At 51.9% G+C, this 18,558-nt stretch overlaps 1 protein-coding gene across 1 annotated transcript in view; it reads left to right on the top strand.

Moving 5' to 3' along the window:
- Nucleotides 1–3,135, top strand: part of UBE2QL1 (ubiquitin conjugating enzyme E2 QL1) — a 41,357-nt gene extending 38,222 nt beyond the window's left edge. The window contains exon 2 of the mRNA XM_072807374.1: nt 1,793–3,135. Coding sequence (XP_072663475.1) covers nt 1,793–1,924 — 132 coding nt within the window. The 3' untranslated portion in view covers nt 1,925–3,135. The remainder of the gene's footprint in view (nt 1–1,792) is intronic.
- Nucleotides 3,136–18,558: the final 15,423 nt, after the last annotated feature.

Below are 18,558 nucleotides of genomic sequence, written 5' to 3'. Positions count from 1 at the left end.
TGCTGGTATCCCTGCAAAGATGTGTTTGCTTGTTTAATCAAGCAACTTTAGACTTTGATCTCAAGCCATCAGGATGATCATTATAAATGTATTAGCTTCCCGTGGTCCCTTTATATCAAATGTGACTATACCGTGTAAGCAATGGAGGAAGTTATAAAATTCAAACTAGGAGTCGCATGCTGGAGAGGCCTGGGGAGGTTTCTGGAAGTCAGTGAGTGGCAATCTCCCGCCTTCTTCTCTTTCATCCTTCCTTTGCTCCTTTAGCACCACTTTTGGTGTGAAGTGAGCAGCAGATTAGATGAGGTGGCACTGCCCCCCATCAGCAGATAAGCCCAGCCAGAAAGATGTCCAGAGAGGGCAGGCCCAGCGGCAACTCTGGATTTCTGGCTCCTTCCCTGGGCACTGGTCTCAGTCTCCAGTGTTAAAAGGCCAAATGTTGAACCAGATGTTCTGAATATAAGAACACGAAACACTCTTTCATTCCCAGTTTCTGGTGATTGGGCACCATTTTCCCCTTGAATGACAAGGCCGGTACAACGGCCTTCCCCCCAGACTCGTCAGTGGATTATCCGACACCGCCAAGATGGGGTGGGCCTTGCCTGCCTGTAGTCACACAGGCCCAGTGGCCACTGTCCTGGATGCCCATCCAAGGGAGCACCAGTCAGGCTGCTGGTGGTGAGGCCCGGTTCCAGTTCAGGTCACCTTGCGACACAGATGACACAGGTGTGCCGCGACAGAACTGTTAGGTGTCGAAAGGCAGAGGGCCTGTTCACAGAGACTTGTTAGTGGAGGAGATGGTTGGAGACGGTGTGTGCAGCTTGCAGGCGGGTAGATGTCAACGATCTCCTCCACTCCACCTGCAACATGCGCGCATGAGATGCTCAGAAAGACATGCAGGTCTTCCAGGAGGGGCCCAAGGAAGTGAGCACCAGGGAGCATGCAGGAGAGGCTCAGGGTGTTCCTGGTGACCAGGAGGCCTCGTGAAGGACCCTGAGGCTGGGTGGTGAGAGCCGTGCTGGCCCTTGCCGACCGAGGCTCCCGCCTGGCCAGAGCTCCTCTTTGCCTTCCATGTGTTCCTTCCCTCAGATGCCAAATAAACCTCATTCCCACTGCTTTCTGGAAAGGAGAGCGTAGCCTGAGACACAGTCATGTCAGTAGTGCCTGCAGGTTCCTTCTCCCTCACGATCTAGAGCTTTCTGCATCCATTCTGAGATGGTTTAGATGCTCTTGTCCACTGCAGATGCAGATGTCCCATCTTTTGGGTCAGGAACGCCTGGTCCCGGTGCCCCGATCTGTCTCCCGGATTGTGTAAAGGAGCACCAACCCTCATCTTTGCTCCCTCTTGGGACTCCAGACAGACTCCCTCCTCCTCAAAAATGCCCTCCCCGTCTTCTCATGAAGTGGCTCCCACGTGACATGAATGACCAGAAATTCACCCATTGGTCCTGAGCTTGAGCTTGACTTTTGAAATGTGTGTGTGAATAGCTGCACGGACACAGCTAACTATGAATCTCTGCCTCTTCGGTTGTGGGGGAGGCTGGAAATCACAGGGAAGCATCCTCGGGGAGCAAGGAGGAATGGCCATAGGAGCGCCCCGGCCCAGGGACCCCGTCTGCCTCTCCTGGGACAGCCGTGGGGAGCCGAGGACACAGAGCAGGTGCTTCCCGGGCTCAGGGATGAGGCGCCAGTGGAAGCCGGGCCGCACCCCTCCCGTCCCGACAGCTCGGCGCCCTGCTCTGCTTGGCGCCCGTCTAGGGGGTTCTAACCTGGTGTCCCTTTCCCTCTCCCGCAGGGGCGGATCTGTAGAAAGGCCGGCAAATCCAAAAAGTCCTTCAGCCGCAAGGAAGCCGAAGCTACCTTTAAGAGTTTGGTGAAGACGCATGAAAAGTACGGCTGGGTCACCCCGCCCGTGTCTGATGGCTGATGTCCTCGACGTGCGGGAGACGCTCCAGCCACCTGTCCACACACACGAGTTCCCGACATCTCCTCCTCAACGCCGAGCATCCTCACCCTTTTCTACTCCAGCCGGAACTGAATCCTGAATGCCAAGGAGACGTTTAAGTTATTTATGAACAGATGTGTTTACAGGGAGAACGAGGGAGCGAACGCTGTTCGGGATTAGGTTTCGATGGTAAATGAGTGGCCATCTCGAAGTCACCTTAGAACCCATGTGGAGCTGGTGACGTTCCCCAGCCCGCCCGCCCCTCCGCCCGCCCCCTCACACCGCCCTTGGCTTCTTCCCAGACAGCAGCTCCAAAGAGCAGACAGGAGACCAGCGCCTACTGCTCCACCCACCTCACGCCCATGGCACCGCTCACATTCGCTAGGAACGCCCTGCATCGCTGTGCTCTGTGTCTCTGTTTCTCTCCCTGGCAGGTCAGCGTAACTCGGAGACGTGTCCTTCCGTGGCCCCGTGTGACGACATGTAGACTTCATTTGTGTCCTGGCCTCTGGCTCCTGAAAAAAATTTCTCATTGCCAGGTTCTAGTGACTTAAAACTACAACTGCCCACTGGGTGAAAACGTGCGCTCTCTGCTGATGCTGTGGTGTGCGGCTGTCCCCAGATAACCCGGTGCCCGGGGACAAAAGGCAGGGCCGCTGTGGCCGCCGTGGACATGCAGCCGTGCGGACGCGGGGCGTGCTCCCGACGCGCCGGCAGTGGGACAGCCCCCTCGGTACTCTGAAACGCTCCTACGACACCGCATTCGTGTTCCTGTCTTCTCCCAGCTGGTCAACCCACCACCCAGAGCAAGAGACGATTTCCCATTCCCTGAAGTCAGCTGACTCATCCTATTCACGTGCTAGTGACAGGGAATGCCAGAACTGCCAACGGATCCCAAGTGACGGTACGAGGACTTGCATGACCGGGTCTATTCCCTCACCCTCCTGTCACTTGTGTGTCCCGGGGGGGCCGGGCTGCGTGATGCGTGAGCACCCTCGCTGTGATATAAACTCCCCGTTATTCCATCTCCCACACTTTCATTTTTCTCTTCTGTTAAGTTACTTAGAACTTTCTAAGAAACTCCATGAAGTGAGGAAACACTGTTTATAATAATACGTGGGAAAGAGGTAAAATGTTCATCCCAGGTGGAAAATCTTATTGGACACATTTTAAATAAAATCATGCATACCTGACTCATGGCCTCAAGAATCCAGTCATTGGGGGCTATCCTGCCATTGAATACATCTAATCTGTTTTTAGAACTTAATATTCCGAAGGCCACGATGACATTGTACAACGAGGTACAAAACATGAGTCTTAGGAACCCACGGTCTTTGCAAAACTCCAGTGGATTAGCAGGGTCCCCAGAAGCAATCAGGGAGGCAAGTAGAAGCTAACAGGAAGCATTAAGGGTTGATTGGGCCAGACTTGGGTGTTGCGAACTGTATTTTCCCATTGCAAAGGAAAAGAAATCTTTGCTGATTACATAAAATCCTTAGGGCAGTTTTGGCTAAGTCGCAGACCTGTTCACCTGTCCCAGGTTGTCAGAGGTCCCAGTGACCCAGCCTCAGAGGACAGGAGTCAGCTCCCAGCATGACCGACCATTCACCAAATCGACCCTTTTTTTGCTGCTTTTATTATTAACCACTTTCTCCTGTGCCCCTAATACACATGCAGCTCTGTCCACCAGGACGGCAATGCATTGAGGATGCATGGCTGCCCACTCACGTTCCCGCTGAGTAATTATAGTCACTAAATTCGATGACAAAGAACTGAAACCATTCTTTCATCCGATCCTTCCAAGTGGAACTCTCCATCCTGAAACCTGACATTTAGGGCATGGTCTTGGGCTCTCGGGCCACTTGTCGTCCTGGGATATTGGAAGAGTGAGTGTCAAAGATACAAGACAGAAGCAGCCTACTGGGGGAAGCACCCAAGCTTATTTCTTTCTGGATGCTTCCCTCTTCTGATGTAAAACGTAAAGTAACTTTCTTTCTAGAGGCATACGGATGTGTTTGGATAAACAGAGTATATACTGTGTAGATACACATAAAGTATACACCGTGTGTATACCACAGGGAGTGTGTATCAGGAGCCTGCCGCTCCGTGCTGGCCACCAGCTGATCGAAGACACGTCCACGGTTGGTTCTGGGTCTGCCACACTTGCATGTGGCCAGGAGTTTCATGACCACCTGAGGGTGGGCTCGGTCACTGCCAACAGTGATGGGGGTGGGGGTGGGGGACATGTGGCCCAGTCTCAAGCCCTCCGCACACCCTGAATTTGATTTCTTTTGCTTGTGATTTCCATTAGGTTTGTTAAAAACTGAAAGTTGTAGAAGAAATATTCTTTAGTGAAAGAAATGCCATTTTTCACTTAAATTGGTAAGACTTTCTCATTTGAAAAGCAGGGGAGAATAATTGAACACACAACTATTGCTTTGACCCTTCCTCGGAAGAACTCCCTTTTCAGCGGCTGGAGGCATCGCAGGCGGACAGCGTTGGCTAAACAGTGGGGAGCCTGGCCGTGGCCAAGGCCTGCTGACCCCACCGACCTTGGGGCCCAGGGTGGGAGGGAAGCTTGCTCCAGACCCAGCAAGTGGTTGGCTGGGGTCATCTTCCCACATGGGCCAAGAAAGCTGTCCCTCTTTAGATGGACAGCAGGGGGATGACTGGCCAGGAGGGCAGACATCATGTCCTCAGAGCCACAGAGCCAGAGGAAGGAAAGAGTCCAACCCCTGCCCATCCAGCGGGGTTCCCAGGTCCCCTCCAGTCGGTCTGGGGTGTCCCCTGCACTGCAGGCCTCGGGCTGCTCACGTTCCATGAGAGCAGCAAGATGATTGGCCCAGCACTACACACATACACTCACACACACACACACACACACACACACAGGCACATGCACAAGTGCCCCCAGAAGACTCACAGTCCCTAAAATCCATTACTCAGAGAAAAAAAAAAGGCCCCAATTTTTTAGCTCCCAAGTTCACACCCTCTATCAAAATTCAACCTTATTTTTCAAGAGGGAAATCTAAAGCCTCGTGACAGAGACTCGGATAGAAGGGCAGGTGGCCCTATGTCTGTGTGTCTATGTGACTCTGGCAGGTAACTCCACCTGTTTAAGCCTCAGTTTCTTGGGCTGTAGCCTCCTATGGGATTACTGTGAGACCTGACCTAAGCCATGAGGGAAAATGCTTGGGAAAACCAGAAATTGTCACTTGAACTTTGTGCGTTGCTTTTCTAGTATGAGGAGCTTCATGTTAAACAACGGGTTTTAATTAGAACACCTTTAAATAGTGGCTCTGATTGAGTAATTGCAATGATTCAAATAGAACTGACTTGTGATCACATACTGGTGTCCTGTCCCCAGTCCCCTACCAGACTTATTGGCCATGTCTCCACGTGCCCAGACATAGGGAAGGGACAAGTTTTAGACATGCTCCTTCCCTAGAGATCTTAGGAGACAAGAATAACGTGCAGGAGCCACCAACAATGAGTTGAGACCAGAGACCGCTAAATGCTTCACTGCACTGTGGAAATTGTAGACCTTGTACGAGCCCAGAGGTTCACAGATTGACAGCCAGGGTGGACTCCACAGAGAAGTCAGGGGTGAGCGATGGCTGAGCAAAAGGAAAGAGGGGCAGGTATAGAAGTGGGGGAGGGCCAGGGATGCCCTTGTAAAGGACATGATGTTCCCCTAGAGAGGACGTCCAAGCAGTTCCTTGCCTCTCTCACCTGCAGGGGCCCTCTCTATAGATCTTTCAGTAGGCAAGACACGGGCTAAACTTAGAGCCTAACAGGGCGTGTGGGGCTGGCCCCTTCTCTAAATTAGATGTCCGTGTTATATCTGAACCCTTCTAACAGCATGCAAAATTTCAATAGACTATGCTTTCTAAAGGGGCAAAATACTTCCTTCCCAACTGCATTGAGGGTTGACCACTGAATCTTGGAGGTCAACTTAGTCTACCTTCAGACACTCTGCAGGGGAGGAAACAAACCCAGATGGATTGAGTGGCTTTTCCAAAGTCAACCGGAGGGATGAGGCCAAGGCCACACCATCTGGCTGGTGCTTTCCAATTCTCCATGATGCTTCCCATGGACCTTGAGGCAGTTCACTTAGCCCACATTCAAGCACTCACTTTTGAGCTCACCATTGGGTTGCCTGTGAGCCACTGGCCTTCACAGCTGGTTGAGAAACACCCAGAGTGATCCATTACACAAGAGAAGCAAGTTGGTGAGAAGGCAGTTTGCTCTCCCAAGTTCTCTGGGGAGCTATGGCTTGGAGCTCAGCCCATGCGACCATAGTCTTTCCCTCCAAAGACATTAATGTAACATACAGCTCCATTCCTTAGCTTTATGTTATGTTCTATCCTCTCTTTCTGATTTTTGCCACCTCCAGTTTACATAGTACAGAGTCTCACTCTGATCCATCTGACCCACAGGATGTGGCCAATGACCTGGAAAGGCTAGACAAACACTGTTGACATCCAGGAAGGCTATAAGCAATGTTCCTTTGGTTCCAGAAAAAAAAAAAAAAAAAAGTATGCTGGGCAAAGAGACATAATCAAGGCAGAGCACTTGAATAGAGTGTAGGTACAAAGGGAGGCACGGTTTAATTTCAAGGTCATAGCAGGGCTGGACAAATGGCAGAGTGCACTGGGGGGAGTCAGGTTCCAAGGTCATCCTCTTGGGTCAGTAAGGCAGTATGTGTTGAGGGGATAAATACCTGCACAGCTTCCCCCTGCAGACTGACCTTGTTTCTCCTACAGAATTAAAAAGAAAGGAAAAAAAAAGAGGATGCTTCCTCATTTCTTCTACTGAAGGAAATTAAGTGGCTGTCTGTTTTGTCGACATGCAATCACTTTGTATCACTAGATCTGGTGATGTCAATAACTGAGCAACAATAGAGCCATTGCAGCTGAGTGTGCTTGGTTTTATTTCTGCTCACCTGCTCCACCAACATGACTTCATTCATGTACATTGTCCCCATTATGACCATAGTAGGATGCTGATCTACACATCTTGTGCTGCCTCAGACTTCCAGACGGAGCCTTTGGAGTATACTTTTTCTTTCTTAGATTTATTTATTTATTTATTCATGATAGACCTAGAGAGAGAGAGAGAGGCAGACACAGGAGGAGGGAGAAGCAGGCTCCATGCCGGGAATGCCGGGAGCCCGACTCAGGACTCGATCCCGGGACTCTAGGATCGCACCCTGGGCCAAAGGCAGGCGCTAAACCGCTGAGCCACCCAGGGATCCCCTGGAGTATACTTTTTCTAAAGTCGCCCAATTCTGTTGTCCTCAAAAGAAGCGGGAGGAAGTAGGAAAGAAATGTTGACTTTCAGAAGAGGGTGAATGCATGAGTCAAATAATCAGAGGCACTGTCCTCATGGGAAAAACAACGATTCAGAAAAGCAAGACTTTAAAAGTAAAATGTCTTTCCATAGGATGTTTGTTGAGTCCTTCCATGGTCTATGTTCAGTATTTGTTGGAATTTCTCTGGGTCTCCATATGCATTATCCAGTGTCGTCCACTGCGGTGGGTGGGTGGGGGGGTGCTTCACGTATGTGCTGCCCTCTGATCTTTTGTGCTTTGATTTGTTTGTGGTTTGCTAAGTCAGAACTTTGAAGTGTGTCACTAGTGTTCTCTATAAAAATCAATGAAATGTAACTGAACCACATCTCGTTGGGCATCACTGTGATTTAGATTTCTCCTTCAAAAAAAAAAAAAATAGATTTCTCCTTCAGCTGCCATTTGCATTATAAAGATTGTCGAACATGTTTGCCAAAGAGTCCCATTAAGGTTGAAATTGTGTGCTTAGCTCACTACTCTAGCCTAAACTAATACTGAATTACAGAGAGACTTCTCTGAAAAACTGTTATAGAGTAGTAATTCTAGAACATGACAGTTTTCACACACCCTAAATTCAATCTATTTAAAAGGTACTACAGCTAATTTTTCACACTAGAAGTTGGTTTCTAGTTTTTATTTTAAACTGTTTATCAGAGGAATTGCCCAGTCTTTGTGTGAATATTTTAAATCATTTTCCAATCAAGAGTACATTTTTCTCTTAAAATCTGAAACTGTTTTAGTATTGAGTAGGTGAGGGCTCTGGGATCACAGCCTTGAACCCACCCTCTGCCTCTTGTCGCACTCGGATAAGGAAGTTTGCCTCCCAGACACTCACTTAATCTTTCTTACTTGCCACTTTCTTACCCAAACTTGGAAGTGGATATCTGCTCTTGAGGGTGGCTGTGGCAAGGCAGGCAATATATGGGAAGCATGAAGCCCATGCCTGGCCTGAAACAGATACTCAATACATCACTTTAGAAATAACAGTGAGATTGATCTGGAATGATCCAGTCGACAGCTTGAGTTGCACATTGGAATCCACTTGAGGTTGTTGGTTTCATCTCTTTGGAGCGAAGGCATGTTACATCCACCCTCAGGAAGGCATTGGCTCTGAATTTCTCTTGGGCAATGGAAATGAGTATGGGACCCATCACATACTCTCCCCAGAGCAGACTCAGCTCCGCTGGGTCCCGGAGTTGATGGCAGTGGCTTGGGTAGTCTCTGTCCAGGGACATAGTTTTCTTAAGGCAGAAGTTAGAGACCCAACAGGATTGCACTCAGACCTTGACACTAAGAATTTAAGGTGTGGTTTCTGAGTCAGTAGGTAGGGCCTGATCTAAAAGGACAAAATGGGGGCACCTGAGTGGCTCAGTTGGTTAAGAATCCAACTCTTGATTTCAGCTCAGGTCATGACCTCAGAGTCCTGGGATCGAGCCCCACATTGGGCTCCTTGCTCCATGCTCAGTGGGGAGTCTCCTCCCCCTCTCCCGCCCCCACTCTTACTTGCCACACCCTCTCTCTCTCTTAAAGAATTCTATTCCTGCCAGAATTAAGTCAACATGCTAATGAGGACAAGTTATTTTTCCTTAGACACGAGGAAATGGTGAGATACTGAGGTGGACATACACACAATCTATTTACCAAAATGGAGTGTTTTATTTATCAAACAGATGGTGCTTAGTCTGCTCAGCCTACAAGTGTAGGGTCCTGGACAACCATGCAGGATTGGCCAGCACAGAGGCAACAGGGTCAGGATACAGTGTGTTTCGGAAATACAACTTTTTGTTGTTGTTGTTGTTTAAATTTATCCCAGAGCATTTTTTAAAAAGATTTTTGGGAGGGTCATGAAAGATTTTCTAATAAATCTTTTTGAAGGTTAAATCCAATCAAATAATTCTAAACAATATGAATAAACTTTCCCGTAGGAAACATTCCTTTTTTTTTTTTTTTCTGTTTCTACATTTGCAAAGCTTATAATTTCTCAAAGACCTTTTAGAACTCTCTCCTCATATCCTCTCCGTAGGCAAGGCTGTGAGGTAGATTGCGCAGGCAGTGCTGGCCAAGCTTCGAGACAGGAAACAGGCGTGAAAAGTGTGAATTGATTTTTCTAATCTGATTTTACTTAAACATGGTCAATTGATTTCCTGTGTCACTAAAATATTACTTTAAGTCAATCCTAAAACAATTGTTAAGTCTCTACCCTCAGGGAATATTTCTAGCTACAACATTCCAGAGTTTATTCCTCGTAAGTGATACGGATCACTCTTCACGTGACAGTACTTCTTACCTCTACCAAATCCACACGCGCGTGTGCCCACCTGATTTATGAAATCTCATTCTCATTGTTTCCAGGTTTCTCTTTTCACTTGACTCTGGTTTCAACATTTCTCGATGTTGTTTTTCCACAAAACGCATTACCTTCCCAAACAAGATACAATCCCATGCAGGCTGTCTCCTTCATATTCCTGCCATTAGAGCCTCCCTGGGGGTCCCTGTGTCACCTGCTAGGAAGCTCGTGTCCTCTGTCTGTGGTCCCCAGAGCTCTGGACTCCATGGCATTCCATGGCATCCAGTGTCAGATCTTTCTACCACATTCAAATTGGGGGGGGGGGGGGATAAAAGCTGTTTTTAGTAAATGATGGCTTGGAGCTTGCTAAATTTACTCTAGAAAGTGTTGGAAATAAAAGCAAAGGCTCCCACGCCTGATCTTCATGCCAATGATTTATTTAACAAATGAACTGGAAAGGGCCTCAGAGAGCACTGGAAATAACTCTGTCATTTACTTTGGTTCCGTCTGCCCTCGGCTGAGCCCTCAGCTCAGAGCTGTTCAAACATTTCCTTCCTAGCACACAGAGGGTTTAAAATGAGGCTATGCCAGTAACTTCTAATAGTGAACAGATTCTTTATAACCCAGAGATCTCTTTTTTCCAAAGGTGTTTTAAGGTGCAGAGTCCAGGGTCTTCATCTAATGCATTATACGTCAGAGTATAATGCATTACGTCAGAGTCCAGGGTCTTCATCTAACGCATTATAAAGATAGGATCAGATATGGGGGCCTTCTAGTTGTGTTGCCTTACAAATGTAAAATATGTCTAAACACACACACACGTGGTGCATCCAAAAACTAGGTACTATCTTAGAGCATGAAGGAAAAGATACATACACATACAGGAGTGGGTTGAATAGTGGTCCCCAAAACAATATGGCCAAGTCCTAAGCCCCGGAGCCTGTGGACTCAACTGTATTTGGGTAAAAAAAAAAGTCTTTGCAGATGCACTGAAGGTAAGGATCCCAAGATGAGACCCCTCTGGATTCAGGCTGGGCCCCAAATCCAATGACAGGTATCCTTATGGGAGAAAGGCACGGGGAAGCTTGAGACAGAGACACAGGGAAGGTGGTATGAATAGGGAAGCAGAGATGGGAGGGATGAGTCAACGCCAAGGAACACCAAGGGTGGACAGAAACGCCAGAGAAGAGGGAGACATCTAGGAGCGAGACATTGGATGGATTTGCCCTCTGAACCTCCAAAAGGAACTGTGCCTGATTTGAGACCTGTGGCCCTCCTTCATGGATTGGCAGATGATTCGGTGCTCTCTCACCAAAAGCTATCCCTCTTGAGCTTCTCTCTTTAAATCTCCAAAAACGTTTGAGTACCAAGATCTTTTTTTTAAAAATTTTTTAAATTTAAATTCCATTAGCCAACATATAGTGTATCATTAGTTTTAGAGGTAGAAGTCAGTGATTTATCAGTTGCATGTAACACCCAGTGCTCTTCCCACCACATGCCCTCCTTCAAGCCCGTCACCTAGCGACCCCGTGCCCCACCCACCACCCCTCCAGCGACCCTCAGTGTGTTTCCCAGAGTTGAGAGTTTCTCGTGGTTTGTCTCCCTCTCTGATTTCTTCCTGTTCAGTTTTCCCTCCCTTCCCCTACGATCCTCTGCGCTGTTCCTTATATTCCTAATATGAGTGAAACCATATGATAATTGTCTTTCTCCAGTTGACTTATTTCACTCAGCACAATACCCTCTAGTTAAATACCGAGATTTTAGGAGCATTGGTATTTTCTTAAGGAAGGAGAAAGGGTCACGATGGTGTGATAGTGGGCTCCAGGTGTGGGAAGAATAAAGCTGGAAGAAATTGAAGGCTGCTGGACTGCAGAGCCAGGAACAAAGATGCCCCAGCTGCATCAGCCACCCCTGGAGGCCACCCCTGGATGAGTCACACTGTTGTACAGTCCCCTTTCCACAGTGGGGGCAAGCCAGTAGAACATGTAATGCTAATGGGATAGCGCCTATGATTACGTTATGCTATATGGCAAGAAGGAAGAAGGACGGGAGGAGTCTAGACCTTCCCTGAAACAAGATATTCTCCTGTCAGCCTTGAAGAAGTTAGCTGCCACGTCACGAGGGGCCACGTGGGGTTGACGCCAGGGTCTCTGGGAGTTGAGGGAGGCTCCAGCTGACACCAACAAGAACCAGGGGTCCCAGTCCAATGGTGGAAGGGACTACACTCTGCCAAGAACTGAGCTTGGGGAAGAGCCCAGGCTCCAGAAAGGAATGGAGCTCAGCTGACACCTGGATTGCAAACTGGTGTGACCCTGAGCCAGGGACCTGCAGAGCCAGACCTGGGCTCCGGGCCCAAGGGAATTGTGAGACAGCACATGTGTGTTACTTTAACTGCTGAAACTTACACAGCAATAAAAAAGAATATACCAGTCAAACCTCACATTTTTGCCCTGCTCTGCCCCTACCCGGAGACGTGGAACTCCATGGGGAAGAGAAGGTTCTGGTAGAGGAGGGTGGACCTTGCCCAGAAGTTTAGTTGTGGTTTGTTTCTTTGGGATCCTTGGCCATTGTATTTATTTCCTGGGACCGCCACAACAGATCACCATGAACTAGGTGGATTAAAACCACAGATTCTTGGGGATCCCGGGGTGGCTCAGCGGTTTAGCGCCTGCCTTTGACCCAAGGCGTGATCCCAGAGTCCTAGGATCGAGTCCCACATCAGGTTCCTGGCATGGAGCCTGCTTCTCCCTCTGCCTGTGTCTCTGACCCTCTCTCTCTATCTATGTCTATCATGAATAAATAAATAAATAAAATCTTTAAAAAAAAAAACAAAAACAAAAAACCACAGATTCTAGAGGCCTGAAGTCCAAGATCATGGTGCAGGCAGGGCCATGCTCACTCTGAGGGCTTTGGGGGCAGATTTCTCTTGCCTCGTCCAGCTTCTGGTGGCTCCTGGCATTCCTTGGCTCATAGATTTGTCCCTCCCATCCCTGCCTCGTCTGTGTTGAGGTTTCCCCTGGCTTTTCTTAGAAGAACACTTGTTGTTGGATATAGGGCCCACCTTGATAATCCAAGATGATCTCCTCATCTCAGGACCCTTCATATAACAACAACTGCAAAGACTCTTTTTCCAAATAAGGTCACATTCCCAGGTATGGGGAGGTTAGGCCTTAGACCTTTCTTTTTTGAGGGGGCACCGTTCAACCCACTCCAGATGTCTTTGTCAGCGTGGAAATTTGCACTCACGTGCATATCCCAGCTTGGCAGGCCTTTGGCTCTGGGGCAAAGCCCTCCCTCCTCCATGATCTACAGATCACACTCTCTAGGTACCGCTGACCGTACCTCCTCCATGATCTACAGATCACACTCTCTAGGTACCGCTGACAGATCACACTCTCTAGGTACCGCATGACCCCCATAGGCATCATGCCTTCACAGTGGAAGCCCAAGCTCAAGTCATCTTCATGGCATCTGGGTGCTGGTGGGAGCTGGGGTGCAGGCTGGGCCATGTCTTGCCGCATTCAGCACATCAGGTCACCCAAGTCCCTGCCACAGGAGGGACTCATGAGCCATAGCTTCTATAGTGGACACTTTGGGGAGGAAGCAGGAGGAGAGGCCTACCCGGGTCAGCTCGATCTGAATAAACATCCACCGAAGCAACTCCAGGTGAGCTTATTTCACTAGGAAACCCCACGGTGACTCCTTTGGGGGAGTGGATCACCAAATGCCCAAGTGCACCTTTCTTGTGCTGGATTTGATTTTACCAAATCAAATGGCTCCGAGTGATGCCATTGATCTGCCACGTGTCCACAGGGAGGTGTTCACTGGGTCACCAGCTGAGAGCAATCGTCCCGCCCTGTGGCCCTGCAGACGCCTTCCCACAGTCCTGGCTCGACACCTCCACTGCCTGCCACCCACCTGGCTGTCAACTGATGACATCTCAGTTACAACATCAGAAGAAAGAGAAAAGGAGATTAATTTTGCTATAAAAAGGTCAATCTCCTCCAGGAAGAAAAACCCCCAGCCCTACAAATTCATCACCAACAACTGCTAGGAGACACGGCTGCCCTCGGAGAAGTACACCTGCCTGGGTGCCCCTGGAGCGCACGGCAGGCCCCCCCACCGCCCGGGACCCCCAAGGGAGAAAGCCCACTCCCCACCCCCATTCCCCTCTTGCCCTCCTGGTCACCTTCACTACCTGCTCCTCTCTCTCCACCCCAGGAAGTCCCAACTCCTCCCAGGATGAATCCACAGGGCCAGTGCCCCCCCATACCGGTGGCCCTCGTAGCCGTCGTCCTTGTCACCTGTGGCCAGAATTCAGCCCCGCGCACTGTCAGCTGGGCCCCAGTGTGCACAGTCCAGGCTGGGAGGCCTGGGGAGGAGTTCAGTAGGAAGAGAGAAGGTTCTAATCAGCCGGAGGTCAGGAATAGGGACGAGGGAGAGAGAGAGGCTGGGCATCCCCCTTCCTCTGTGGCTGGCAGCTCCTCAACGCCATGTGGGGACTGTGGGTGGTTCTAGGCGATGCTAATTACTCGTCCCCCCCAAAGCTGATCCTCATCTGGGCTAAATGAAGCACCGAGTCTATGTGGAGTAATCACACTGCGGTCGGATCAGATCCTCTCACCGAGATAAGGAGGGAGCTTGGAGCTGGTTCTGACGGTTCCACCGGAGCCAGGGTCCCAGCGACCATGCCCGCCGGGGACCCCGGGGTGAGGGTGTGCTTGGCGCCAGGACCACATGGCCCCGCGGGGTCTGCTGGTGAGACGGGCGTGGGAGGGCACCTGCCTTTCCATTCCAAGCCTGAGCAGAAGACTGGCATTTCCCAACCACGAACACGACAGCAAGCAGGCACAGAAACGGGAGCGATGCGGAAATACCCGTCTAGAGTTCGCCCTGTAATTCCTTCCTCTCTTGTACAGAGAACTGTATTTTCTTTCTTTCAAAAGCTTCCTCTCCTTCCCCATGATGCTAAACATCAGACAGAAGTAGGAGATGCCCCACCAAAGGCTTCCTGTCCCGCAGGGGGTGCCTGGACCCAGAGGGACCGTCAGAATGAGCCGTGGCAGGGAGCGAGGCCGCGTGGTCTGCAAGCCATAGAATTCGCACAGAGCGGGTCCACACTGCCCAAGGGAGCTTCCCAAGGTGCTATTCGTGTGGGCCCTTTTTTCTTTTTCATTTGTTCCATTTCATTGGGGGAGAAAGCCGTATATTTCCTCTAATTTTTTACTAAAAGAAAAAAAAAAAAAAAAAAGGAAAAGAAAAAAAGAAAGGTGCCAGAGCAATGAGAGAAGAGACAGGGACAAGAAACAACATGTCAGGACACCCAGAGGGCGTCTGTTCGAGCCAGATGGGTAGGGAAGAAAGCCGGTATAGTTCGGGTGCTGTCCCCAAACCAGACAAATAAAGGGGAGCAAGGATGGGAGGCTCCTGATTTATCCGGGGGGCTGGTAAGGGGTAAATAAAGGAATAAAGCAAGGCTGTGGCAGGACAGTGGTTCCTCCTTGCTCCCCAGCGGCCTCTGCAGGAACACAGCAGCTCTGCACGCCTCGAGGGGGTATGGGGTGAAGGGGGGGAGGATGCCCAGACCAGCCTGGGGTCAGTGGCCACAAGGCCCTTTTACCCCCCGGCAGACATACGTCAGCTGCCCCACAAGTGGAAGTCTAAGCGTGTGAGAAGACGGCTTGCAGACTGGTCGGTGCCAGGGCAGCGGACACCCATACTACGGGCCGGCACCCCTGCCCACGGCGGGAGCCCCAGCGAATGTGACTGCAGGCATGCTAGAGGGATCCTAACCTCAGGACCTGTTCCATTGTGACCTTCCATGGCAAAAGCAACTTTTCAGGTGTGATCAAGTTGAGGACCCTCAGATGGAGAGATTGTCCTGGATTATCTGGGTGGGTCCAGGGTGACCAAAGTGTGATTTTATAAGAGGGGGTAGGAGCATCACAGTCAGACATGTGATGACTGAAGCAGAAGTGACGCTGGCCAAAGGCGGCAGGCGACCCCTAGAACTCAGAAAAAGCAAGACAGGCATTCTCCCTTAGCCTCTAGAAGTCATGGTCCTGCCAACGTCTTGACTTGGGGATTTCTGATTCTCAGAGCTGTGAGGTAACAGATGTGTGTTGTTTGAAGCCACTGGCCATGGCACTGCGACAGCAGCCTCAGGAAGCCCACACCCCGGGGTATGCCAGAGCCAGCTGGCTCGGCTGCAGGTCCCCACAGGCGTCCCGGGGTGGCGTGGCGGCGGGAGGAGAGGCCCAGACGGTTGGTCGCAAGCCCGGCCCAGGTGAGGAGCGTCCCCCAGGGCCGGGTGTGTCAGTGATCCTTTCCATCATCCAGCCGGGCTCCCAGGAAACAGGATGTGCAGGGGGACTGATCCCAGGAAAAGGTGGATGAAAGTGGGGAGCAGGGGGGCCCAAGGACAGTTCTGGGACCTGGGTCAAGGAACACCTGAGCCATTAGCCCTCAGATCCAAACCTGGGGGAGCAGGGCAGACAGAGGCCACAGTGGGGGCTGCACCTGTGTATGGGTCGCCCCAGCCCCGAGGACCCTCCCTACAGGCCTTGGATCAGCAAGGGCCTCCCAGACCTGTAACCACAACCTCCCTCCGTCCCAGCCCCACTCCTCATAGCACTCACTGGGGTTCTAGAATGGGGCTGTGTCCGCAGGCATCGGGCTGGTCCTGCCCTTTTACCCCTCGTCGTCCTCCCCACGCCCGGGGCCCTGCAGCCCCCTCGCCCTGGCACCCAGCCCACTATCGCACCTGACCTGGAGGCCATAGCATCCACCCCGGCAGGGGCCCTGGGGGTCCCTCTGCTGACACAGCAGGTGCCTGATACGTGTCTGTTAGCAGAGTGAAGTTCCCAGGGGTTCTGGTGGGGCTGCCCGGGGCCCGGCCCTATGCGAGTGAGGAAGAAGAAAGGGCTCCTGGATTGTTGAGCCATGGCCCTTCCCGCAGGGACGGACTTGCCACTCCAGGAGAGTGACCAGATCCAGCAAAAAAGAGCCCCACAGGAAACCAGTTAAAGTTCAACTTCAGGTGACAACGGATAAATCAAGTATGCACCACATATTGTATGGGGAATAGTGAGCCCGAAAACTTTTTTTAATCTGAAATCTAAATTCGATTGGGCGTCCCCTACGTTATCTGGCAATTTATTTCACCTGTTGCCCCTGGACATCCCACATGATGCGCAGAAGCGAGACTCTGGGGAGGCTTGGAGGCAGCATGGGTCTAACAGCAGTGGAGCTCGGGCCCCGCTGGGACAGTCCCCCCGCCCCCCCATTCTGCTCCACCTCACTGCCCGCCCCAGCCCAGAGCCCTGGCTCCTAGCACAGCAGGGAGGGGGTGGCCCCCCGGGAGAGGTCCCAGTGCTGGCTTTGAGGGCACCCATCGGCTGGCGGCCCCTTCTGCCCACCTCAGCCCCCTGGCTGCCCTCTCCAGTCCTGCTCCCTGGTGGGGACAGGGCACCAGGGGCAAACCCCTAACTGCCTTTAAAAACCACGCAGCCAAACAATAAATAAATAAAAATAAAAAATAAAAACCACTCAGCCCACAGAAGTGCCTCCAGCAGGCGGTGGGATGACCTGGGAGCAGGTGAGAGTGAAGCTGGGAGCCCAGTGTCCGGCAGAGCAAGGAAAGTGAGCACGAGCCTTGATTCCTGGTCACTCCGTGCTCCTCAAGCAGGGGACCCTGAGACCCGGCCCTGGAAGCTGCCAGAAGGCGGACCCCAAATCCTCAGCCATGTGATGAGTTAGAAGCTTGAGCCTCTTTCTTCTCGCTCAGGAACAACATGCTGGCCCCACAGTCCCTGAGCTCAGGCAGCCTGACCCCGGGCCTCTACACCCCATGCCCAGTGGGCCCCCTCCCCAGGGATCCACACCCCATGCCCAGCGAGCCCCCTTCCCCGGGGTCTCCACACCCCATGCCCAGCAGGTCCCCTTCCCTGGGTCTCCACACTCCATGCCCAGCGTGTCCCCCTCCCCAGGGATCCACACCCCATGCCCAGCGGGTCCCCCTCCCTGGGTCTCCACACCCCATGCCCAGCGGGTCCCCCTCCCTGGGTCTCCACACCCCATGCCCAGCGGGTCCCCCTCCCTGGGCCTCCACACCCCATGCCCAGGGTGTCCCCCTCCCCTGGGCCTCCACACCCCATAGTCAGCAGAGTGAGTCACAGCGTCATCAGTGGCGTCTGAGCAGGAGACCCCCCGGGAGTGCCCCCTGTTTGATGTCATGCCAGAGTGTCCCCCATGCTCCCTGGCTCTTCACGGGGATTCTCCCCAAGGATGCCTGCCCAGCGGTGGGGACATGGCTGGGGATGCGGGAGGTCCAGCGCCAGGGGTGCGGTGTCGGGAGGGAGATCCAGATCCACGCGGGGCAGAGGGAAGGCCTGGAGCCTGGGGGCCGGGGCCGCAGAGCGGGCTGGGGGGAGCTGGGCTGGCACTGGCGGGAACTCCTGGGGGCGGCCACACGGGTCGAGGCGCCGCCTGTAACTCAGCAAGTTAGGACCTGGCATCCAACAGGGCGACAGGCTCTCTGGGCTGCGAGGCCGATGCCAGCCGCCGTGGTGTAGACGGGTCCTCGTGGATCCAGGAGGAGCAGCCACCGGGTCTGCCTCGCTGGAGCTGCACGAAGTGAATTGTTTTAAGTCTAGACTCCATGCCTCCCTGCTCGCCCTGTCCAGGCGGGGAAAGATTCCAGACCCTCTCCCGCCCCAGCACACCTGAGGAGCCTGGGTGGCGCCTGGTTTTCCGACACATGGTGGAGCTTACAGGACAATAAGGCAAATCTCAGATCCAGAGATCTGAAGGCTCGACCCCAGATCCAGAGAAGTTAGGAGGCCCTGAGCCAGAAGCCCTGGTGATTCCTGTCCCCGGGGGTGTCCGTTTGTCTGGATACATGAGGACAGGATGCAAGCCCTTGAGGAGACACATCCCACAGAGCTGGGACTCCTGGAGGCCTCCCCTCACTAAAGGTGA

The sequence above is a fragment of the Canis lupus genome, chromosome 31 (genome assembly GCF_048164855.1).
Source record: "Canis lupus baileyi chromosome 31, mCanLup2.hap1, whole genome shotgun sequence".
Taxonomy (NCBI): domain Eukaryota; kingdom Metazoa; phylum Chordata; class Mammalia; order Carnivora; family Canidae; genus Canis; species Canis lupus.
Note: the sequence above shows the minus strand (reverse complement) of the source record. Positions and strands in the feature narration are given on the sequence as shown.